This window comes from Perna viridis, chromosome 7, assembly GCF_037379345.1.
Source record: "Perna viridis isolate PV_CMFRI_1.1 ecotype Kerala chromosome 7, ASM3737934v1, whole genome shotgun sequence".
Taxonomy (NCBI): domain Eukaryota; kingdom Metazoa; phylum Mollusca; class Bivalvia; order Mytilida; family Mytilidae; genus Perna; species Perna viridis.
The window spans coordinates 31,471,676-31,491,785 of NC_142451.1; the positions used below are offsets into that span (position 1 = coordinate 31,471,676).

A 20,110-nucleotide genomic window follows, 5' to 3' on the forward strand; every position below is an offset into this window, starting at 1 on the left:
TAAATGATACATATGAAAATAATAATAAAACAAATTCGAAGGATGATGCGGGGAGTTGGTCCCCTCTGGTTCCGCCACTACAAAAAGGGGATACCATGGCTTGAACTGAAGAAACTTGTTCTCCAAGTGCAATAAACAGACAGACTATAATAATTTTTTTTACAAGACGAGCTTCATGTATATTTTGGTAGGAATAGGCATGTTTTTGTTGTCCCAGTGTTCTGGAATTATCAATCTACACAAGTGCACTGTCAGACACGGATAGTGGTATACTGGTCGTGTATCAATTTCAACTAGATAATAGGAGCGTAGCTGAGGCCAAAATGAAGTGTAGGCAAAATTACGGCATGGGGTCTGGGGACCGCTTAAGGCCCCCAGCAGGTCCAGGCCGGAGCCCTGGTAGGGGGTCCAGGGGGCGAACACCCCCCCCCCCCGAAGCTCCGCGGAGATAGCGTTTTAGAGCATCATTTATGCCTCTCCTGGATGTATTTTATCTCAAAAAAATAATTGGCAAAATTAAATGCAGGCAAAAACTTTTTTGCCTAACGGCAGCTACGCGCCTGGATAAGCCGGCATATCTCCTAGTATTGAAGAGGTTTACAACCTCGCCGTGTCAGAGTTTCCTAAATTACTACTGTTTAAATCATAAATGACTAGACGGGTTCCTAGACGGGTTCCGAGAATTCACTGTTAATATATTTCGACAACCTTTTTGTAAAAAAAAAACGAATTGAACACGATCGACCGATATAGAAACGTGCCTTTTATGCACCAGAAAACACGTCCAAGTGTACTACTTTTAAATACTTATTCGCAAAAAACGTTAACGATATATAAAGTTTAGCTAGACAGTTGACGCATAAAAACTTCGTACATCCGAGACTTTCAGTTTTCACGTCAAGTTGAGACTGATAAGAAACATTCTTCATTTTTATGAAAGAAAGGTGAACATATCGGTTACGTCACTTTTAATTAAAAACGATTACTTAACCAGTCACTTTGTAAATAGTGAAGTTTTTGGTTAGACCAAATACAATGTGAGTGCGTTTTTTTTCTACCTAATAACAATTCAATCTTGATTTTTGTTAGATTAAAAAGGGGAGCGAAATTATTTGGTTGGTGCTTGTGTCCGGACATTGTTTTTATTATTTTTTTTATATTTTAAGAGTAATCAAGGGAACCAAAATTCCTGTGGAAATTAAAAGAATATAATCCAAGGATAAAGACAAGCCAGGGGAACAGACACACAAAACAAATAAGATGAAAAAACTAGAATAACACGTACAAAGAAATAAATATAAACGAGCATCTCGGTCTCCACTAAAAACTGGGAGAATAAACCAGGTGCGCCGGTAAGATAAGCGTCATCTGCTTTAGAAACACCCGCGGTGTTGCTTATAAAAATGTCAAGTCCGGGGTAGACGGAAGAGGAAAGGAAAACTATGACAAGGTGAATAGATTGGTTCTCATGGTGCATATGGATATACACCGTAACAATTTTCGAGTTCATGATGACGACCATAAAACAACTGTAGTGATGACATTCACATATCTTGTAAGAACATAACCCTGTTCCAACCTTATTGTAAGAAGTCTAGCACGATGCATTAAGTCCGCATAGTGACGGCAAGCTCCGGCATAACGTGATATGAAAACTCCATCTGTATGTGCTGAAGGGATGTTGCCACGGATGAAAGGAAAGTTGACAATTCGGAATGACATCTCCTCGCGTTGTCAATAGCTTACATTTACAACTGTTTTTTAAGTGAATGTCAAGATATGAAGCTGATTTCATGGTGTCTGCAGTGTCCTTTTTCTCAAGTTCTTTTGTGTATAGATGCCATAAATAAAATTCCCGAAACTATGATTGTATAATACTGACCCTGCAACTGAACAATATAATGATTAACCCACTTAATTTCCATTGAAAATCTGCAGAAACTTTTGAATCTAATGAAATAACTAAAAATAATACACAAAACACCGAATTTAATGTCGGAACAACTGTACATGATATCCAATGTGAAGCACCGATAATATCAGAACTACTGTATATAATAAACAAAGCACAAAATATAATGTCGGATTTACTGAACAAATATAAATACTACCGAACATAATGCTGGAAGCATCAAATACATCAAATATCAATATCAGATGACGCAACTATGCGTTCCTTATGTACGTACAATGGTGAAGTTTTCTTTTTGTTGAAAAATGTAAGACGGCGGCCAGATCAGAGCCACAAAGAGGATCTACTATGTAAATAGTGTATACCTATGATGTGCTATATAACTAACAGAAACCTATGATCAGAGAACATAAGCAGTTCACAAAATGTTTACACTATTTGAAATATTATTGAAAATAAAAGCAAAGAGACCACGATTACAACGAGAAACAGAATAGACGTTATCTGGAGACAAAGAGAACACCAAGAAAATAGGCAATACAACATACATAACTCTACTAGAATTTAAAGATCGTATACTGAATTTGATTAAAGAATAACTGAGCAACCCAGACTAAAACTTGGCATATGGACCTGGTGCACTGGTAAGGGTCTTCCGATTTTCTAGAAAAAAAAACACCGTGTTGCTAGTATGATGTCGAAGATGAAGGAAAGCTAATACAGATGTCAACAAACTTTAATCTGTTTGGAGATGACAAAACCATAACGCACAACGAGTTCATGATGTCGAATTAAACTTTTGAAGTGAGCGTTATAGTCTTGTACCAACATTACCTCTAAGTTCAAATAGTCTATTATAAGAAGTTTAGCACGGTAAAATATCCATTTGATTTCGACATTTTATATAGAAAGTATAAGCTGTTATATAAAACCTTCATGGACAATTTTAAATGAGAAGTAAAGAATATTTACAAAAAAATCATCTTTAAAAAGTTATTGCTGCCTTTAAAAATAAATGTGACTGATGCACTTTTTGGTGTCATCAAATGAGTATAGAGCACGGGATCGTTTCAGTAAAATGCAAGTAAGAGTCTGTGGTCTATTGATTCATTACTCTAACAAGACTATAGTGCTTGTGTTTTACTGTGTGTTTTTTTATCATTCGAGTTCGTACTTCTTAAATATGTGTTGGACGCATCAAATGTGCATTCTTAAACTCTCCACTCAAACAAGATAAAAATGAAATTTCGTTCAACAATTCTACACAGGCAAAACTATTTCATGAGTTTCACGCGAATTTCACTTGATTTTTACCTGCATGAATGGAGCAAATAATCTTTTTGACAGAGTTCACGTGAATTTCACGTGAATATTTCACATGAAGTTCATGATAAATGAATTTCACGTAAAAATCACGTCAATTTCATGTGGATATAGATTTACACGATTTCACATGAATAATATCTGCATGTGTAGATCATACGACTACTATACCTAGCTGAAGTATAGATCATACAAGTAACTGTAAATAAAAGGGAAGAAATAGGACTATTCCTTCGAAGTGTTTAATGCGTCGAAAATAATAATTTTAAACCATTTGCACATTGTAAAAAGTTCAATAAGCTCTTGATTTGAGTTGACAAAGTACTTTTGCAGTACAAATAACCACATTTGATTGTTAATTTTGAAATTTATAATATTGAAGACGTCTTACTTATGATTCAGAGTACCCTGCTATAAAATATTCATCATTAAAAACATAACTGAATTTGTACTACAATATGAAGGTGAATGGTATATGATTAACTTTTAGCGTTTTGCACCCAGTGTGGATCTTGTAACGATATTTAAATTGTCCGTTTTGGACTTCAAAGATTTCTAAATGTAACATTTTTAAACAGAAATTTAACTTTGATGTCGTTTGTGGATGCCGGAATAAATGCTCCCCCCTCCGTCATCCTATTTTCTTTTATTATCGCCTTCTGATTAAAAACTTAATTAGCCAGAAATAATTTCCCGCATTTTACAATAAAAACCTTTAAACTTTGTTAAGGTAGACTCGTCGCTCTGGGGATTAATCAATTATTCAAAGTCGTTAAATTTTTCTATCTCTCATTAACTATATTTAAATTATTAAAAAGCGAAAATAATTTTTTGTCGAATGACTACTCGTTTTGCATATATTTTGCCGTTCATTTCTTTTTAAGCACAAGCTAACAACAGTAATCAATTTCAGAAATGATACACATGAAAAATCAAGAGATATGATAACGCTAGTGGAAAATGGTTTTTTTTCAGTTTTAATTCTGTTTGTGAAATTTCTTGTACAAAGGGAAAACATTGACTAAGAGCATATAAACGATTTTATGACTTGGGTAACTTTTAATAAAACTTTCAAAGGAAATACTTATTTATCAAAATAAAACCGGTTAATTCTTCGTCAATGAGTTAAAAGCATCGTACAAGGCGATGAAATGCCTAATTCGAAAGGGGCGGAATATGAACTAGAGTTGGCGACAAAACGGAAAACGTCGAGCAGCGTCATGAGTAGTAAAAACGACCCTAACTTCATCAACAAATAATGCAATTATGAAAAAAGCAAAGAAACAAAATTAATTGAATGAAAAGTCAATACGTCTTTTAATACTCGTTTGTTTTCAGAATTGTTAGCTCAATTGCACTTTATTTAATAACGACGATAGAGAAAAAAGCTTTAACACATCCATTGCGTTGTGGGTCAACAATAAAAAATATGCCTTAAAATATGTATGCAAAGTGTGATACTACCATTCTTTACTACACAATAGAAGTCAATTTCCAGGATGCCAGATCAAATACTGACAATTGCAAACGTAAACAAGCTTACCTGTCCTGAAAACTGAAAATGAATGCTAAATAAATGAAGTAACATCGGACCATCCTTTTCTGGTGAAAGCTATATTGAAATAGTGTCATTACCCCTTCATAACTTTGGAACAATCACATATATACATGTAATATGTCATGTAAAATGTGAGTTCTACTCCTGTTCAAATTTCAAACAAACGCGTGATAATTCACTGCTGGTTCAGGAATTCTTCAAGTTTGGTACGATGGAAATTTCTTTAGTTAAAAAAAAACAATTAAAATCAACAAGCATCATGGGAAGAAAGATTTGCCTAATCAAGTTTTTAAATTCGGTAAAACGGATACCATAATGCCCTAATATGCCCTTCCAGTGGTTCAACTTCTTTTTGGGCCAGGATCATTTATCACGTGACAAGAAATTGCAGGAGGTGCCATGCTATTCCGGTAAGTACTCAAGTTAATGGCCGAGTAAAGGCAATCGACGTCCAACGAAACGGTAAAAAATACGAACTTCACAATTTTAAAACAAACTTTCTAGCATTTGTGGGAAGTATCGTTTTTGGTAAAATGGTCGGATTTTGTTTTAAATTTGGCGTCACTAAAATTTGTAGTGTTTTTCTCTTTTGTTTGCACTTTAGTTTACAAAACGAAGTCAATCGACATTTGTAATTCAATTAATTTGAATAGAATCTTTCGAGATGTAACCTTGAAATTAGCATCGAAAGAACATTAAAAGAGAATCAAATTATCATTGCAATAAAAATATTAATTCTTCCGACCAAGCTTGTTTAATATTAAAATATTATCCAAACATTTTGCAATTTCAGATTGGCGTTTCCTTTCACTTGATTCATTATATTGTAGCAATCAAAGTAATATTCTCTTTGTAGTAAAAACCCTCCCACACAATGCTCTGTAATGAGATGTGCACAAGGAATAAGGAAGCAAATTCATTCTAAAACATTATCAAACAAAATTGCGAGGCGACATGACGACTGTTGGAGTGAGTGATGCTCGGAATGAAAGTATTGCGTTTATTTATGGTTCCTGTACCAAAAAATGTACATGTATATTAAGTTTTATAATCATGAATTAAAATTGGCTATAACAGCCGTAAGTTATTAGTGTACTGTAATGGTATATTATGTACTTCATATGAGCTTACTTACAAATTTATGCTTGTATACTAGTACTTCTAAAACTAACATAAGAACAGAACCGAATTGTATATCAGCGACGGTTACAAGAGAAGTTTTCCGGGTATTGGAACCCATTTTTTGTTGGATTTTTTTTTTATTTTGAGCAAAACTGAGAAAATAGTAGCGTGGAATCCACCATCTCACCCTAAAAAAAGATTTCTGGATTTCCTCCTGTATACGTCCGCGAAAAGTGGTCACATTATACTAATCAACTCTTTTATTATGTTAACTTGTTATTTACAAAAGCAGAAATTTAACTTCACCAACAGTTGAAAAGTCATGAATGAGCGACGTAACGATACCATCTTCTACAAGTATGAAAATCTTTCTTTTATAAATAGCACTCACGACTAAGCGAACCACTGCAAAACTTACCCATTCCACGACACCTGCACTCTTTGTTAGCATTGAACTAGAAATTCTCTGTGTGTTTCATGAGATGTCATCTCTGAATTGATCATTCAAAGCTGAAATAGTAATCCAGGGACCAAGATTCTAGTGGAAATCAAAGGAATGTAATCCAGGGACAAAGACCAAACATAGAAAACAGACATACACAACAAAGAACATTTAAAAACCAGAATAATACATACAATGAAAAATGGCATTTTAACAATTTTTTTTACTTACCTCCCAATCCACCATTGAGGTGATCACTGTTAAATATTGAATAACAACTATAAGATTAAAAACCACAAAGACAAGTAATCTATACACAATGACATACATGCAACCATCAACACTTGTTTTTGAACAAAAAATGGTTTTTAAAACTTTCGAAATAAATTCCGTGGTAACGTAAAATTCTCATGCAATTGATTTAAATCGACCCTCTATAAACGCACAAACAGATACCAATTATGAAAATATAAATTTTCATATTTCATCTAAGTTGTTCAAATTTTGCTGTAAGTTTGTATTTGTTTGTTTGGGTTTTTTTTAATTACACCAGTGAATGGTTGCATTTTTTGTTATAAAGGCATGTTATGATAAATGTCGTGCAGCAAACACATCTGAAAGTACTGTATTTGTAATAAATGCATTTCACATGACTGGACCAGTGGCGGATGATAAGGCGGTGGGGGAGCAAACAATTTTCGTGACAGGATCACCGGTGAGGATGACGAAGTGAGTATTTTTCATGATTTAACACACACATTTTACATTTTTTTCTATGGGGCGACCCCCCCCCCCCCCCGATCCGCTACTGTGGATACTATTTCTTTGAAAACGACACAGACAAAAAAAAAAAAGAACAAAAAACAAAGATAGAAAAAAAACAACAAAAAACGGATCAGAAGTTATAAATACTTAAATTAAAAGATGCATATGTACAAATCGGTTTTATATCTGTTCTTAAAACGGATATAATATTTCTCTAATTACCAAGATCACTTTTGTGTATTATTTTTCAAACAGTAAAAACAGAAAGAGACTAACATTTGATATTATACTTCAATTAGATATTAATTAGATAACAAGCCTTGGACAAAAATTATTATATGAGTATTACATATAATTATTATAATTGTATAAACTTTCTTAAGTATAATTGCAAGTGTAAATTGTAAACAAGACTACCATAGATTGTATCATACTATTTCAGTAACACTTTGAATATTTTTATCAAACTCTGTCAATTTTTGACCATCTGTCGGCTAACAACTTAATTAAATACCTACAGAACATTTTTCTTTTCTGTTTACAGATTTTCACATTTTACACAGAATAACCCTTTGTGCATATTGTCACTCATTTGAATAATAAATCATTTATTACCATAAAAAGATCAGTAGGCGGAGCCATCGACAACAACAATGATGTTATATCCAACAAAACAACTCGATAACATGACTAAATTTGTACTTCAGTTGTCAATAGCAGAAAGATCACGCCCATTTATCTAGTTTATTTGACATCTATATTTTTTCGACAAATCCCCCAAGACCTTGCAACTCATTCTTGTGTGAAAACGTCTTATTTTAGCGATAAATTGCTGAAAATGACACTTCAACGCTATCATGTTACAAAAATATAATACTACTTGTTTAGGACATTTTTTGTGATATTTCATTATTATAATACATATACTGCACAAGTAAGACCAAATATGAACGAATTTAAGGGAGTTAATTCTACTTTTGAGCAAAAATCTCAAGAGCAAGCAATGTGTTTGAGACAGGACCCTTACGATTTTACTTATAAACAAACACAAGTTGGGATGGAAACGATAAGTCGCACTTCTGATGGAGACTCCGTGTTTTGCCCAGACCACCAAGACCCTAATTCAAACGATGGGAAAAGAACAGAAGAAAAAAGAAGCAGGCCAGAAACCGATGAAGATGATATTGGCATTATTTCTGACAATGAGGAGGACACTGGTGACAGAGGTGAGATTTTATTTGTTTTATTAACTTACATGTAATTAAGAAAACAGAACCTAAATTCCAGGTGAACAGACTGAATAGAAAGGAAATTGAATTTCATAAATTAGTCAATATTTTGTGAGTTAATAATGAGTATTTCGATATTCAAACATCACACAATTCGAACACACCCAAATGCAACTTTTTTACAGACAGAGTACAGTTAACCCATATAAAATATAAAACTGTGATTAACATATTAAAAGTTATTTCCGTAAGAAACTTTAGAGTGTCGTAGATTTGGGAAGAAACCATTGCCCTTATTTCGTTATATTAGTTGATGCATCTCCTATGCAAAGAAAATCATATTTTCATTCTCCTCAAGTCTGGGTTTTGAGTCTACCGCTCTGTCGCGTGTTTGATGGAAAGAGAATGGATTCAAACCCAAGACTTGGGAGGATAGTTGATTACAATTTGATATTGCATTGCACTTTTGAGAGTAGGACATGGGAGGATATTGGGGGAAAATGAAATGGAACCTAGTTAGCAAAAAAGCTCCCTCCTGCAAATTACAATTCGATATTGCATCGCAGTAGCTCCATTCATAAATAAGAACCTAGTTAGGAAAAAAATAAAAAATATTAGCAAAACCCCCCCCCTACAAATCGAAATTCGATATTGCATTTTATTTCAAGAGACTTTCTTTGGAAAGCAGCTCCATTCATAAATTAAAATATAATTAGAAAAAAAACTTTTTCACCTGCAAATCAAAATTCGATATTGCATTTCATTTCAAATAACTTTCTTAAATGGAAGAAGCTCCATTCATAAATAAAAATCTAGTTAGCAAAAAAATACATGTTCTCATTAACCCTGTGAAATAATAACAAACAATTAATTAATCTTAATTTTAATTTGTAAAATGTAACATGAAATGAGCAATCGTACTTGTCAAAAATGAAATAGACTGTCTTACCATCGAGCACAGGCATGGATAAGTGACAAGATAGTTTGAATCATAAGAAAAATATTTGTGTATTGAAATCTGTAATTAGTTTGAAAAGAAATCGTGATTAATTTTAAAAGGAAACTTCATTCAGGGGAATTTTTTTTTCGAAGCTTAAAATAGCTCCAGAGTGAACTCCCTTATTTTAAAGGTAAGCTTTAAAAGTGAATGGTAAAATAAAAAAAAATCAAGTATGAAATAGATAATGATTAGTATTATATTGATAGTATTGTATGGTAATTATCAAAGCACAAAACAACTTCAGGATTTTAGAGGGTAAAATTAAGTGGGACCGTCTATACACAAGTTGTTCTGATGTTTTTTGGAATGTGCGTACAAATTTCGTGATTATTTTTCGGAAGTGAATAAATCAAATAACCAACAGGAGAGAATTTCGTCAGTTATTTCCCAAACTGCAATGGCCATAAAATTGTTTTCGGATTTAATGGGAACGATTCTATTTCAAGAAAACTTACCACCTAATTTCGCCAGGCCACGTTTATATATAAGACACAAATTGTTAAATTATACCTAATATTTCTATAAATGTTTTCCTTTCCGTTCTTGTTTGTATGGACCTTTCAAGTGCATTGTACTCAGTGAAAAATACTCCACACATATTCCCACGGTATTGGTAACCCAAGATTTCCTATAATCATATTATGCCCTCAATATCAATAAGATATTTTCGATAAGATTTGAACAGAATTTAATCCTAGTATGCTAGAAGTATGATCTAAAAAAACACCCCCGCAAAAAAAAACCCAAAACAAAACAAACAAACACAAACAAACAAACAAACAAACAAAAAACCACGGCGATTACCCTTGCAAAAAAGGAAGCAGCAAAATTCCGCTTGATGAGAACAAGTATATTACACTGACGCATGGCTTGCCACAAGTCACAGTCATTTTTTCACAATTGACTGTCCACCTTATAATTGGAAGACAATTTCGATCAGATGGAACAAAAATGTGGAATGTTTTATCACAACCGTTCACCGTTACAATAATCCTACTGCACAATTCTATTTCTATTTTTTTCAGAGGTCAAGAATAAAATTGTTTCGAATAACATGAAATCGCATATGTATAGAGAGAGACGGGGGCGCCGATGAAAATGTTTTACAAGAAAAATAAAATCGCAAGAATTTTCATAAAATCTTAAGCACTACATATCCAATGACAACATTGTTGAATAAAAGTCTTGGAGCTATATTTCTCTAGAAACCTCCCTCCGACCAGCAGTAACAGTTATGAAAATCAATATTTGAACGTATTCTTACGATGAAAGTACACATAATTTTTTGATACAATACATATGAATTGTAATATTAGGTTTTAAAATTTTGAATTATTTAACTCACATTATAGCTGATCATTTTCAATTATTCGTTTCTTTTTTGTTTTTCACACATAGCTGCAACTTATTGTAAATGTATGTGTTTTATAAAATCTTTTCTTGCGGTTAATTTAAATCCTCCTGCCAAGTTATGGTTTTGAGTCCAATTTGAGGGAGCGAAGGTGGACTCAAGAATATAACTTGCGAGGATGATTTAAATATACGGAAAACAAAATATTTTCTTCCGGTTATACCTTATACGATATTTTTTATATTCAAACTATAATAATCTAATTAGCATATGCCTTTTTCGTGTATTATGTTTGGTTGTTCATCTTTTTCGACCTAGCGATGACAGTTTTTACAACAATGTAAATTCCATGTACATATCGTAAACAACATAGCTACCACCGATCAATTCGACAAAAGATAGAGCCGTTTAGAGGCTAAAAACGGCAGTATCTGTTTTATCTGCTTTATTCTTTTCATTTTCGGCAATGTATATTCAAAACGAGAATTTTTGAAAGAATGAAGTAATCAACAGTCCGTAATATACTTCAAATATTGAAACTGACAACTATGTCAAGTTGTTGGTCAAATGCCGCCATTTACAATGTGAATTTCACTGAGAGCCTACATGAAAGAAAAAAGAAAAAAAAACTACAGAAATATTTCAGCTAGTTAGGGATTGGAATTTATGGATGTGTAAAATCGGACCATTCGCTCACAGACCTGACATAAAAGTCTGTGGGACTTTTATTTGTTTTCTGGGTGAAAGTTCTGATTTAACACTTCGATAAATTCTGAAAAAGCAGTATTTACGCAGAGAAAAGTAAACTGCAATTCTACAACCTCCCGCGAATGAATCTAAAACGTAAATACCACTGCGAGTTCTAAAATTTCAAACTGATACACTGAGTTGATAATTGGGAAATAAAGGGTCGTTGGCTCAAAACTGAGAAAAAAAATGTAGTACATGTATTCATCATCACAAACTATAGTTCCCTATTTTTATACAAGTAAGCATTTTGTGTATTAAGTATTCTACGAAGTTCACACGGAAAATACAGATGACTATTAGGCAATCACGAGAACGAGCTGTTTTGTGATAATAAATTGGCGACTAACTTGCCTTTTGACAAATTAATTATCGTTTTCTTAACAATTATAAAGACACTGCAATCTTAAATCAAAATTTCAAAGTACTACTATAAAAAAGAAAGTAGCATTTTTCCGTTTGATCTGGAAGGCATGTCACCTGATCCGTCAAAAGCTCAAACTAGACAACAAATTCAAATGTTTCTTATTTGATGTCTAGTTTATTATCGAACAAATTAAGTAATCTGTTTCTTTAATTGACAATAAAGTTAGAATAATAAATTAGCGATCCACTTTTACTACATAGTTTTTACTAGAAGTTCATATACACGTAGACTTAATTAAGAAGCTTTTTTTCTTTCAAAGAAACCGGAAATTAGCCCTCAGTCTTGGCCTCGTTTAGAAACGTAGGCGTCTAGTCTAATATGGAAAATATTTCCTGTTGTTTATTTTTTTTTCAGTGTTAACTGTAAGCGGGCTGAATTTCACAACTACAAAAATAAACAAGATAAAAATATATTTCTTGATTGTTCCTTGTAGATTCTTGCACCGATGACTCCCAGGTTAGAAGGTACAGAACAGCATTTACAAGAGAACAAATCAGTCGACTAGAAAAAGAATTCTACAAAGAAAATTATGTATCAAGACCGAGACGATGTGAATTGGCTAAATCTCTCAATCTTCCAGAAAATACGATAAAGGTAGTAGTAAGTTTATTTTTAAAGAAATGCACTTTCTTTTCCCGCAAACAAAGTTTCGGGGTATTTTGGACTCACCTTGCCCGTAAATCCGTTTATCCAACTGTCCATGTGCCTTGTAAGCATAACGTCTTATAAACTGTTCAATGAATAGATCTTGACTAAACTTAATATGAACATTATGCATTATAAGTAGATATGGAGTTTGAATGTTCAAATCATTGTGTTGATTTAATTAGAATAATTGATGGTGATACCTGCGTTTATTCATTAGATTCATCATTTGTCAAATGATTGCTGCGCAGATGAAAGTAAAAATTATACTCGTTTTTATTTGAAAAAAAAACAAATTCAGTACAAACGAGGCACCTCCAAATCTGGGATATCCTGTTGTAGGTTATATACTAGTGGGGTTGCATAAATGATAATGGCAGCAAGTCCCTGTGGTTTGACCAAAAACATTTATAAACCATCAAAACCATGCAGACTGTTGAATTTAGAAAAAATAATCTAAATAGTAGTATTCCTTAAATTTTTATGAACTTTTACGATATGAAGATTTTGTGCTATGAAGATCATAAACGGTTTGCTTTTTAGCTCACCTAGCCAAAGGCCATGTGAGCTATTACCATCACTTGGCGTCCGTCGTCGTCGTCCGTCGTCGTTAACAATTTTTCAAAACTCTTCTCCTCTGACACCACTTGACCAATTGGAACCAAACTTGGTATGAATGTTTCTTGGGGTATTTTGCATGGAACTGACGTGGTGATTTTTGATCCGTTGAAAAACATGGCCGCCGTTACTTAAAATAGAACATAGGGGTCAGACAGTAGTTTTTCCCATTTATCTCCAAAACCGTTAGGTTTAGTCAAATTCTGACATGGGGGGGATGTTTAGCATAATGAGATCTATGGTCAAATTTTCTTTTAATCTGTTAAGCCATGTTGGAGTTATTGCCCTTTTTCGAAGATTTTTTCCCATTTTGAATGTTATTTCTTTCAAAACTCTTCTCCTCTAATACCACCAGACCAAATTGGAACCAAACTTGGTATGAATGTTTCTTGGGGTATCCTGCATAGAACTGATGTGGGGATTTTTGATCCTTTGAAAAACATGGCCGCCGTTACTAAAATAGAACATAGGTGTTAGACAGTAATTTTTCGCATACATCTCCAAAGCCGTTAGGTTTAGCATAATTATTTCAATTGCTGAAATGACCCTTATAATAAGGCCTCAAAAGTCTTCAGGGATCAAAGTTGTCAGACTCCTTTTAAGAGTTATTCCCCTTGAAAGATGAAAAATACCTTTTTTTACAGTGTTTAGCCAATATCTTGAAAACTATAATAGATAGAAACTTTCAATCGCTGAAATGATCCTTAAGATAGTCCTACTAAAGTCTTGTGGAGTCAAAATTGTTGGACAACTCCTTAATAAATTTATTGCTCTTGAAAGACAAACTTTATCAGGTGAGCGATTCGGGCTCCTGGGACCCTCTAGTTATGTTGCAAGCGCGGTTTGGGGTAATTAATCAGCGAGTTCATTCACTCTCATTAGTTTTTTGTTGTTGTTCTTTTCAAAAATAAGCGTATCGTTTTCCAACAAAGATATTTTTTCTTGCATAGACATTAGTTTTGAACCCATCTGTCAATACTGTCAAAAATATATTGAGCAATTTATCTGTAGCTAGAAACCCAGTGAAGGATATATTCACATTATCAAGAATCACGTGACATTTTTTCTACAATACTGAACAAGGTCTAGCGAAATGTTCTCAATATCTTTTCCCAAGAGCATGCAGATTTGACCTTTAAATGGCGTCCTTTGAATGTTATACTGACTTAGATGCGATAAGATTCGATTCTTACGTTCATGCGAAATTGTGGACAACACTGTGTCAAATCTAGGAGTAAAGAAATGTTTAAAGAGCATTAAATTAACGCTAAAACGAACGATTTAAAAAATATCACATATCAAAAATATCACTTGCTTAGTTTCGTTTCTGCTTTTTTTAGTTTCGTTTTCAATGTTTGCTTGTATACAATGTATTGGCTTTGTTTGAAATTTTTAGAAACTGTTTGGAATATGCCAATTCCGCAAATTTGATATTCAAATATTAAAGATTAAATTTATGATATCTATTTCTTAGGTTTGGTTTCAAAACAGACGAATGAAGGATAAAAGACAAAGAATGGCAATGGCGTGGCCTTATGGGATAGCAGATCCGCATTTATATGCCTACCTTGCCGCAGCAGCTGCGTCATATCCGTACGGTATAACGTCAACAAACCCTTCACCTTTTAATTTGTACCAGCAAATGGGAATCCAAAGGCCATCGAGCAACATGACACAAATACCTTTTGCAAACTCTCTAAGACCTCGTTCTGACATTTTGCATGGAATGGCAAATTCCATACTTCAACGGTCGTCACAACATCCCGCTCCCCATTCAATTTCAGGGGTATCACCTCTTGGATGCAATCTTCATTCGGTTCTTGAAAGTGCTGGATTGATTGGCCACAATAATGTTCCGTCAACTGGTACATTGGACAATTGCAATTTGCCACCTATATCAGGATTATCAAATATCCCTACGTCACTTCCGGCTGCGCCAAAAGCTCACTCAAATACAACTTCCCATGGATTGTTTCGTCCCTTCCAAACAGATATTGAAGGCACGTAAATAAAAATGACAATCTCGGCTATATTAAAACAACTATTTTATGTGTAAGTGCTGATGATTTTTGCCAAATAACTGTTGTAAAGGAATAAGAACTGTGATATAGTTATCCATGACACAATGAACCGTTTGTAATAAATGCTTTAGATCTTGTAATTGTTGATTTGGTGACAAACTGGTATTCTAGAAATAATCGAGTAGCAACAATGTTATGAATTTTTCATCTCATTCTATGGCCATTACCGAGAGATTCACGAAGTTTGTGCATGTTGTTGTATGTTGTTTTCACGACAAATTAAATTTTGTTTTGGTTAGCGACTATAGTTTTTGTAGCCTGAAAGTTCATAGCAAACTTACTTGTTGAAGAACATATTTTTTCATCTTGGTCCTAAATAATATGACAATAAGATATTGTTTGGTTATTTTTCAACTTGATTGAATTTTTCTTCCTTCATCTGTCCCATGCACATTGAACTTCTTTATCAGCTATCATGGCCAAGTCTTTTAAATCTTTACTTCGACGCTGCATTTTACATTAAAGTTCAAGGATCTTTTCATTTTATAGGGACCACTCGAATAATTTATTATTGTCATAATTATACAGCCAAGCAGTCATCCGATAGATATAATATTAGTAGGGACATAACCTCTGAATTAACTAAAATTATAGGTGACACATGACAAACGTTACTCGTCTGAATTTGTGAGCATTTGTCAAGTTTTATACGAAACCAGTAAAATTCTGTTTGATAGATGTTGAATATTTACAGAACATGACAATTTGCGGTTATTAATTGTACATTTTAAACCCGAGAAAAAATTTAAAGTGATTATTAATAATTATGCCTTGTGGTTAATGATATGAAGATACCAAAGATGGTACGAGTTAAACGTGTGGTGATTCATGGTGGTAGAGTAATGATTTGCAGGGCGAAACGTGGTGGCCTGTGGCCTAGGGATGCTAAATGTTGGTTATGTCTAAGTAGAAAAAAAAATGATAATAATACTGCCATCACGATTAAGAAAGGTTGAAAAGTACTGTAGTGAATCTACAGATGACAAATTGATGGACGGACATTTTGTCATATTTTTCTTACAAAGCATATGTTTAAGGTCGCCCAAGACTAACAATCTTATGTATAGAGTAGCTTTCCTCCATATGAATCATGCAAAATTAAAATTAAATGATTCACTCATTTGGTCACAAACATGGCTTCGGACGTTTTATTTCTGGAATTGACGATGGTCTAGTTAAAATATTTCAGGTATAAGTACTTTAAGTTATAATAGAATGTATACTGGCAAAATTAAAGTTATATTCCCTGAAATTAAACGTAAATGAAGAGAGCATTGTAAAAAAAATGGCAAAATAAAAACACGTTTTCCCCGTGAGATATACACCCATTTCTCATCCCATGCATGATTCACCCATAACTCATTACACGAACTATGTTTATGAGTGCTACTTAGTGTAAGATTTTGATACTTTGATCTCCTAACGGTGTTTATCTTTAAGACAAAAAAAAATAAACAATCAACAATGAAACTGAAAGTCCAAATAAATTCAGACAAACAAGTAACATATAGTTGGTGATATGAGGTAGCTGAAACATTAAACGCTCCAGAAGATACACATTTTTACTACCTTCTTTTTTTGGCTTGGTTTGAAATGTCAGCCATTCGTAAGGAATTATGAGTAATACTGAGAACGTCATTTTCGTTAACACTATATTTAATTTTAGTCACATCTATCTGGAAAAAAGCTATCATGATTTGATTTGTATATAACTAACGAAGCTAGCAAATTTGTTTCTTCTGGTTTGGTTCCCGATACAATAAGCATTTAAAAGTATATGAAGATAGATTTGTCATTATGCTATTTTTAAACTCCTGAATGAAAATGGAAACCTGATATTTATACTGTTTTTGGACATAAGGAAGATGACACCAAGTTGACAACACAACCATTTACGCTTCCTTCAGAGCGTATGGGGTTTATTACGCTTCCTTCGGAGCGTATGGGGTTTATAAGATAACAAGCAATAACCAATAAATATTAAGATTATCATTTGTAGTCGATTCACCTAATCGGGATTTGACAAGAGTGGCAATTATTGGCATTATGGTTCCCTATCAAAATAAGGATCAAAGAGTAAGTTATAAAATTTGCCAGCACTGCACGTGGAAACTGATTGTTTGTTTAAAGTAACTATAGTTTTTATGTTCTATAAGGACCAATTGTAAAAATTGTACCATATAGGTTCTTTGCTACGAAGCATTTAGCCCTTTGGGCAATTATAGAAAAAATCCTAGATTTTCATCTAGTTATGTTCAAATTTTGGGATGGGCGAATTCTATTTTTTATCAACTTTTAGTGAACAAGTGCTGTCATTTTTAAAGAACTAGATTTAAATTGGACAAAAAAAATTAAAATAAAATATATTTGGGAGGGTGATAAATCAGGTTGGTAGGGATGAGAATCTAATAATATTCTTAATTCTGGTCTTATGGACTTTACTAGACGCTAACAAAACCTATCACATTCGTGCAAATATACCTTTTGCATTTACCTCAGTTTAAAAACAGAATTTTTAGATTACAGGTGATGGATTGGTTGAATTAACCTTTTTTCTAATTCGACCACTAAGACACAAGTTATATATTGGTATCTTCAGAGTATGTTAATGGTACAACGTTTCCTAAACATTACACAAACCTTAATTTAACCTCCAAATAAAATACCGTACAAATTAATGGTATATGTCTTTAGTATTTTATGTTTCCTGTCGTACACTATAAAAAGCAAAGGTGCAAAATGGAAATGAACTATATTCAAATAAGTTATTTTATCATAATACATCACAACCATCAAACGAATTTCATTAAAGAAATCAATTATGATACAATTATTAACATTATACTATGTCTAATTTTAATACACCAAGTAATGGCCTCTGATCACCGGCGCCATGTTGATATTCAGGTTTCCTGTGATGTCAAATGTTGGTTTTAATTGAAACAAATTGACAATTATTGCATTCATATTCTATTGTTATAAAAGGGAAATGCTACTGCGACTTTAAAACTGTTCAGGAGTGAAAATTGACAATGCTTTATGTCTTCTTTTCATTGCTTGTTATTTAAATTGCATCATATTGTTGGAAGCAAATCAAAATTGTATTGCATTTGTTAAACAGCAAAAAATATCCAATAAGAACCATTAAAAAAGATTCTACATAAAATTCTACGAATCTTTCATTAAAATGCTCGTGCATCAACTGTCATGCTAGTAAATGTAACTGTTTCAACAATAGACTTAACTAAAATTTTACTTTTCATTCTTCGAAATTGTACAATCAGCTAGCGTCTTTAAAATTAATATAATGACACTTTACAAAAAAATAAGCAGCTTTCAAATTCAAAGTCGGCAATCAAAAAAAGTACTTTATTTATTACAAGAATGTAGGTAAGTCCATGAGAAAGAGAAGAGAATAATGAATTTTACTATGATTGATGATGTCCAATAATAGGTGTCAGAGTGGGTCTCCTTGTTTACCACCTTTAAAGCTTAAAAAGTTGTGATACGAGTCGGTTTAAACTTTAGCCCTTCCAGACAACAATACAAACTACAGATTTGGTAATTAAATGTTTTTTTATAAAATATATGATACATTATGCATATAAATGTAATTTGAAAAATATAGTAATAACGTAACGTAAAACAGGTGCATATAAAGAGGGTAACACAAAAATGCGATCGATGATTGTTATAATACACGGGAACTGTTATGAAAGATTAAATTGAATTTATCATTCTCTAAAATGTGCACATATTCCCGTTTTGATTTTACAAGTAATGAAATTTTTCACCATTTTAGGCAGTGCATGTCATTCATAATAGTCTAAATATTGAAGACTGGTGTTGAATACCTTGTGTTCCCACTATATTTAACATAGATAAATGGTAAAAATGAAATGAACTTGTTGAAACACTTTTAATAAGAAAAATAAAATCGGAAAGAAAACGGAGAGTCAAAGAACAAGCAACATATATAAGCCGGCTCTACAGTCAAACACAAAAACAAAACAAAACAAAGCAAAACAAATTGAGTATGAACAAGCACAAATTAGGGAGAACGAATCAGATTGATCCTCTACCCTTACCAAAATAATCACACAAGACAATAATATTTTTTTAGATTTACACTACATCCGATATAAATCAGTGTATTGAAAAATTGGACAACCATATTTTCATCTCATAAGTTGGATGCCCAAACAAACGGAATAATAATCAGTGAACGGAAATAAAAGATACAGTATGGATATTGGTAAAAAATACAGACTGAATGCATTGAAAAAATATTATAGTGGCCTTCATTTTGTCCACCAAAACAAAAGAGGTAGCAACATCGAAGATACAACCAGGGGGGAGTTAGTATACAAAACAATACTGGAAATATCAACAAAGGGAAATTAAAAGAAGAATAAGTTGTACAACACATCTGAAATAAAAGAACACGCTGCATAACAAAAGCATATACCCCATTACGACCTTGGTGAATCCATGTGTCAGGGATAGGAAGGCAGTCCCGTTCTGGTCACTGAATGTCAAGACCGATGAAAAAGAAAGAATATAGTTGATAGACTAAGGTCGTTTTCTGCATTTGAACGGACACACCAAGTCAGCCAGTTGGATCAGCGACATGACCGAACAATTTTTGAAGTAACTTTTTTAATTTGTAAAAGTGTAATTCATTGAAATTTTGCTTTGTTTAAAATATAATATTTTTTTCTTTTTTTTCGTACGAATCAAATGGTTTGTCCCTTTTTGAATTTTCATCTTTGTCGAATGTGAGGTCTTTAATTCATGCAATTGCCATACCTCTTAAACTTTTAACCTTTTAGATAAATAAATTATTGAATCTACTAGAAAATATTCGTGGGAGTTTAAAAATTTGCTGTT

At 33.0% G+C, this 20,110-nt stretch overlaps 1 protein-coding gene across 1 annotated transcript; it reads left to right on the forward strand.

Annotated features, from left to right (window-relative positions):
• Window positions 1-7,932: 7,932 nt before the first annotated feature.
• On the forward strand, window positions 7,933-15,428 carry LOC148612294 (homeobox protein Hox-A3-like). Its single transcript, XM_088595466.1, has 3 exons — window positions 7,933-8,348; window positions 12,310-12,470; window positions 14,614-15,428. Exons 1-3 carry the CDS (start codon window positions 8,069-8,071, stop codon window positions 15,145-15,147), a joined length of 975 nt encoding a protein of 324 aa, XP_088451592.1. The 5' UTR covers window positions 7,933-8,068; the 3' UTR covers window positions 15,148-15,428.
• Window positions 15,429-20,110: the final 4,682 nt, after the last annotated feature.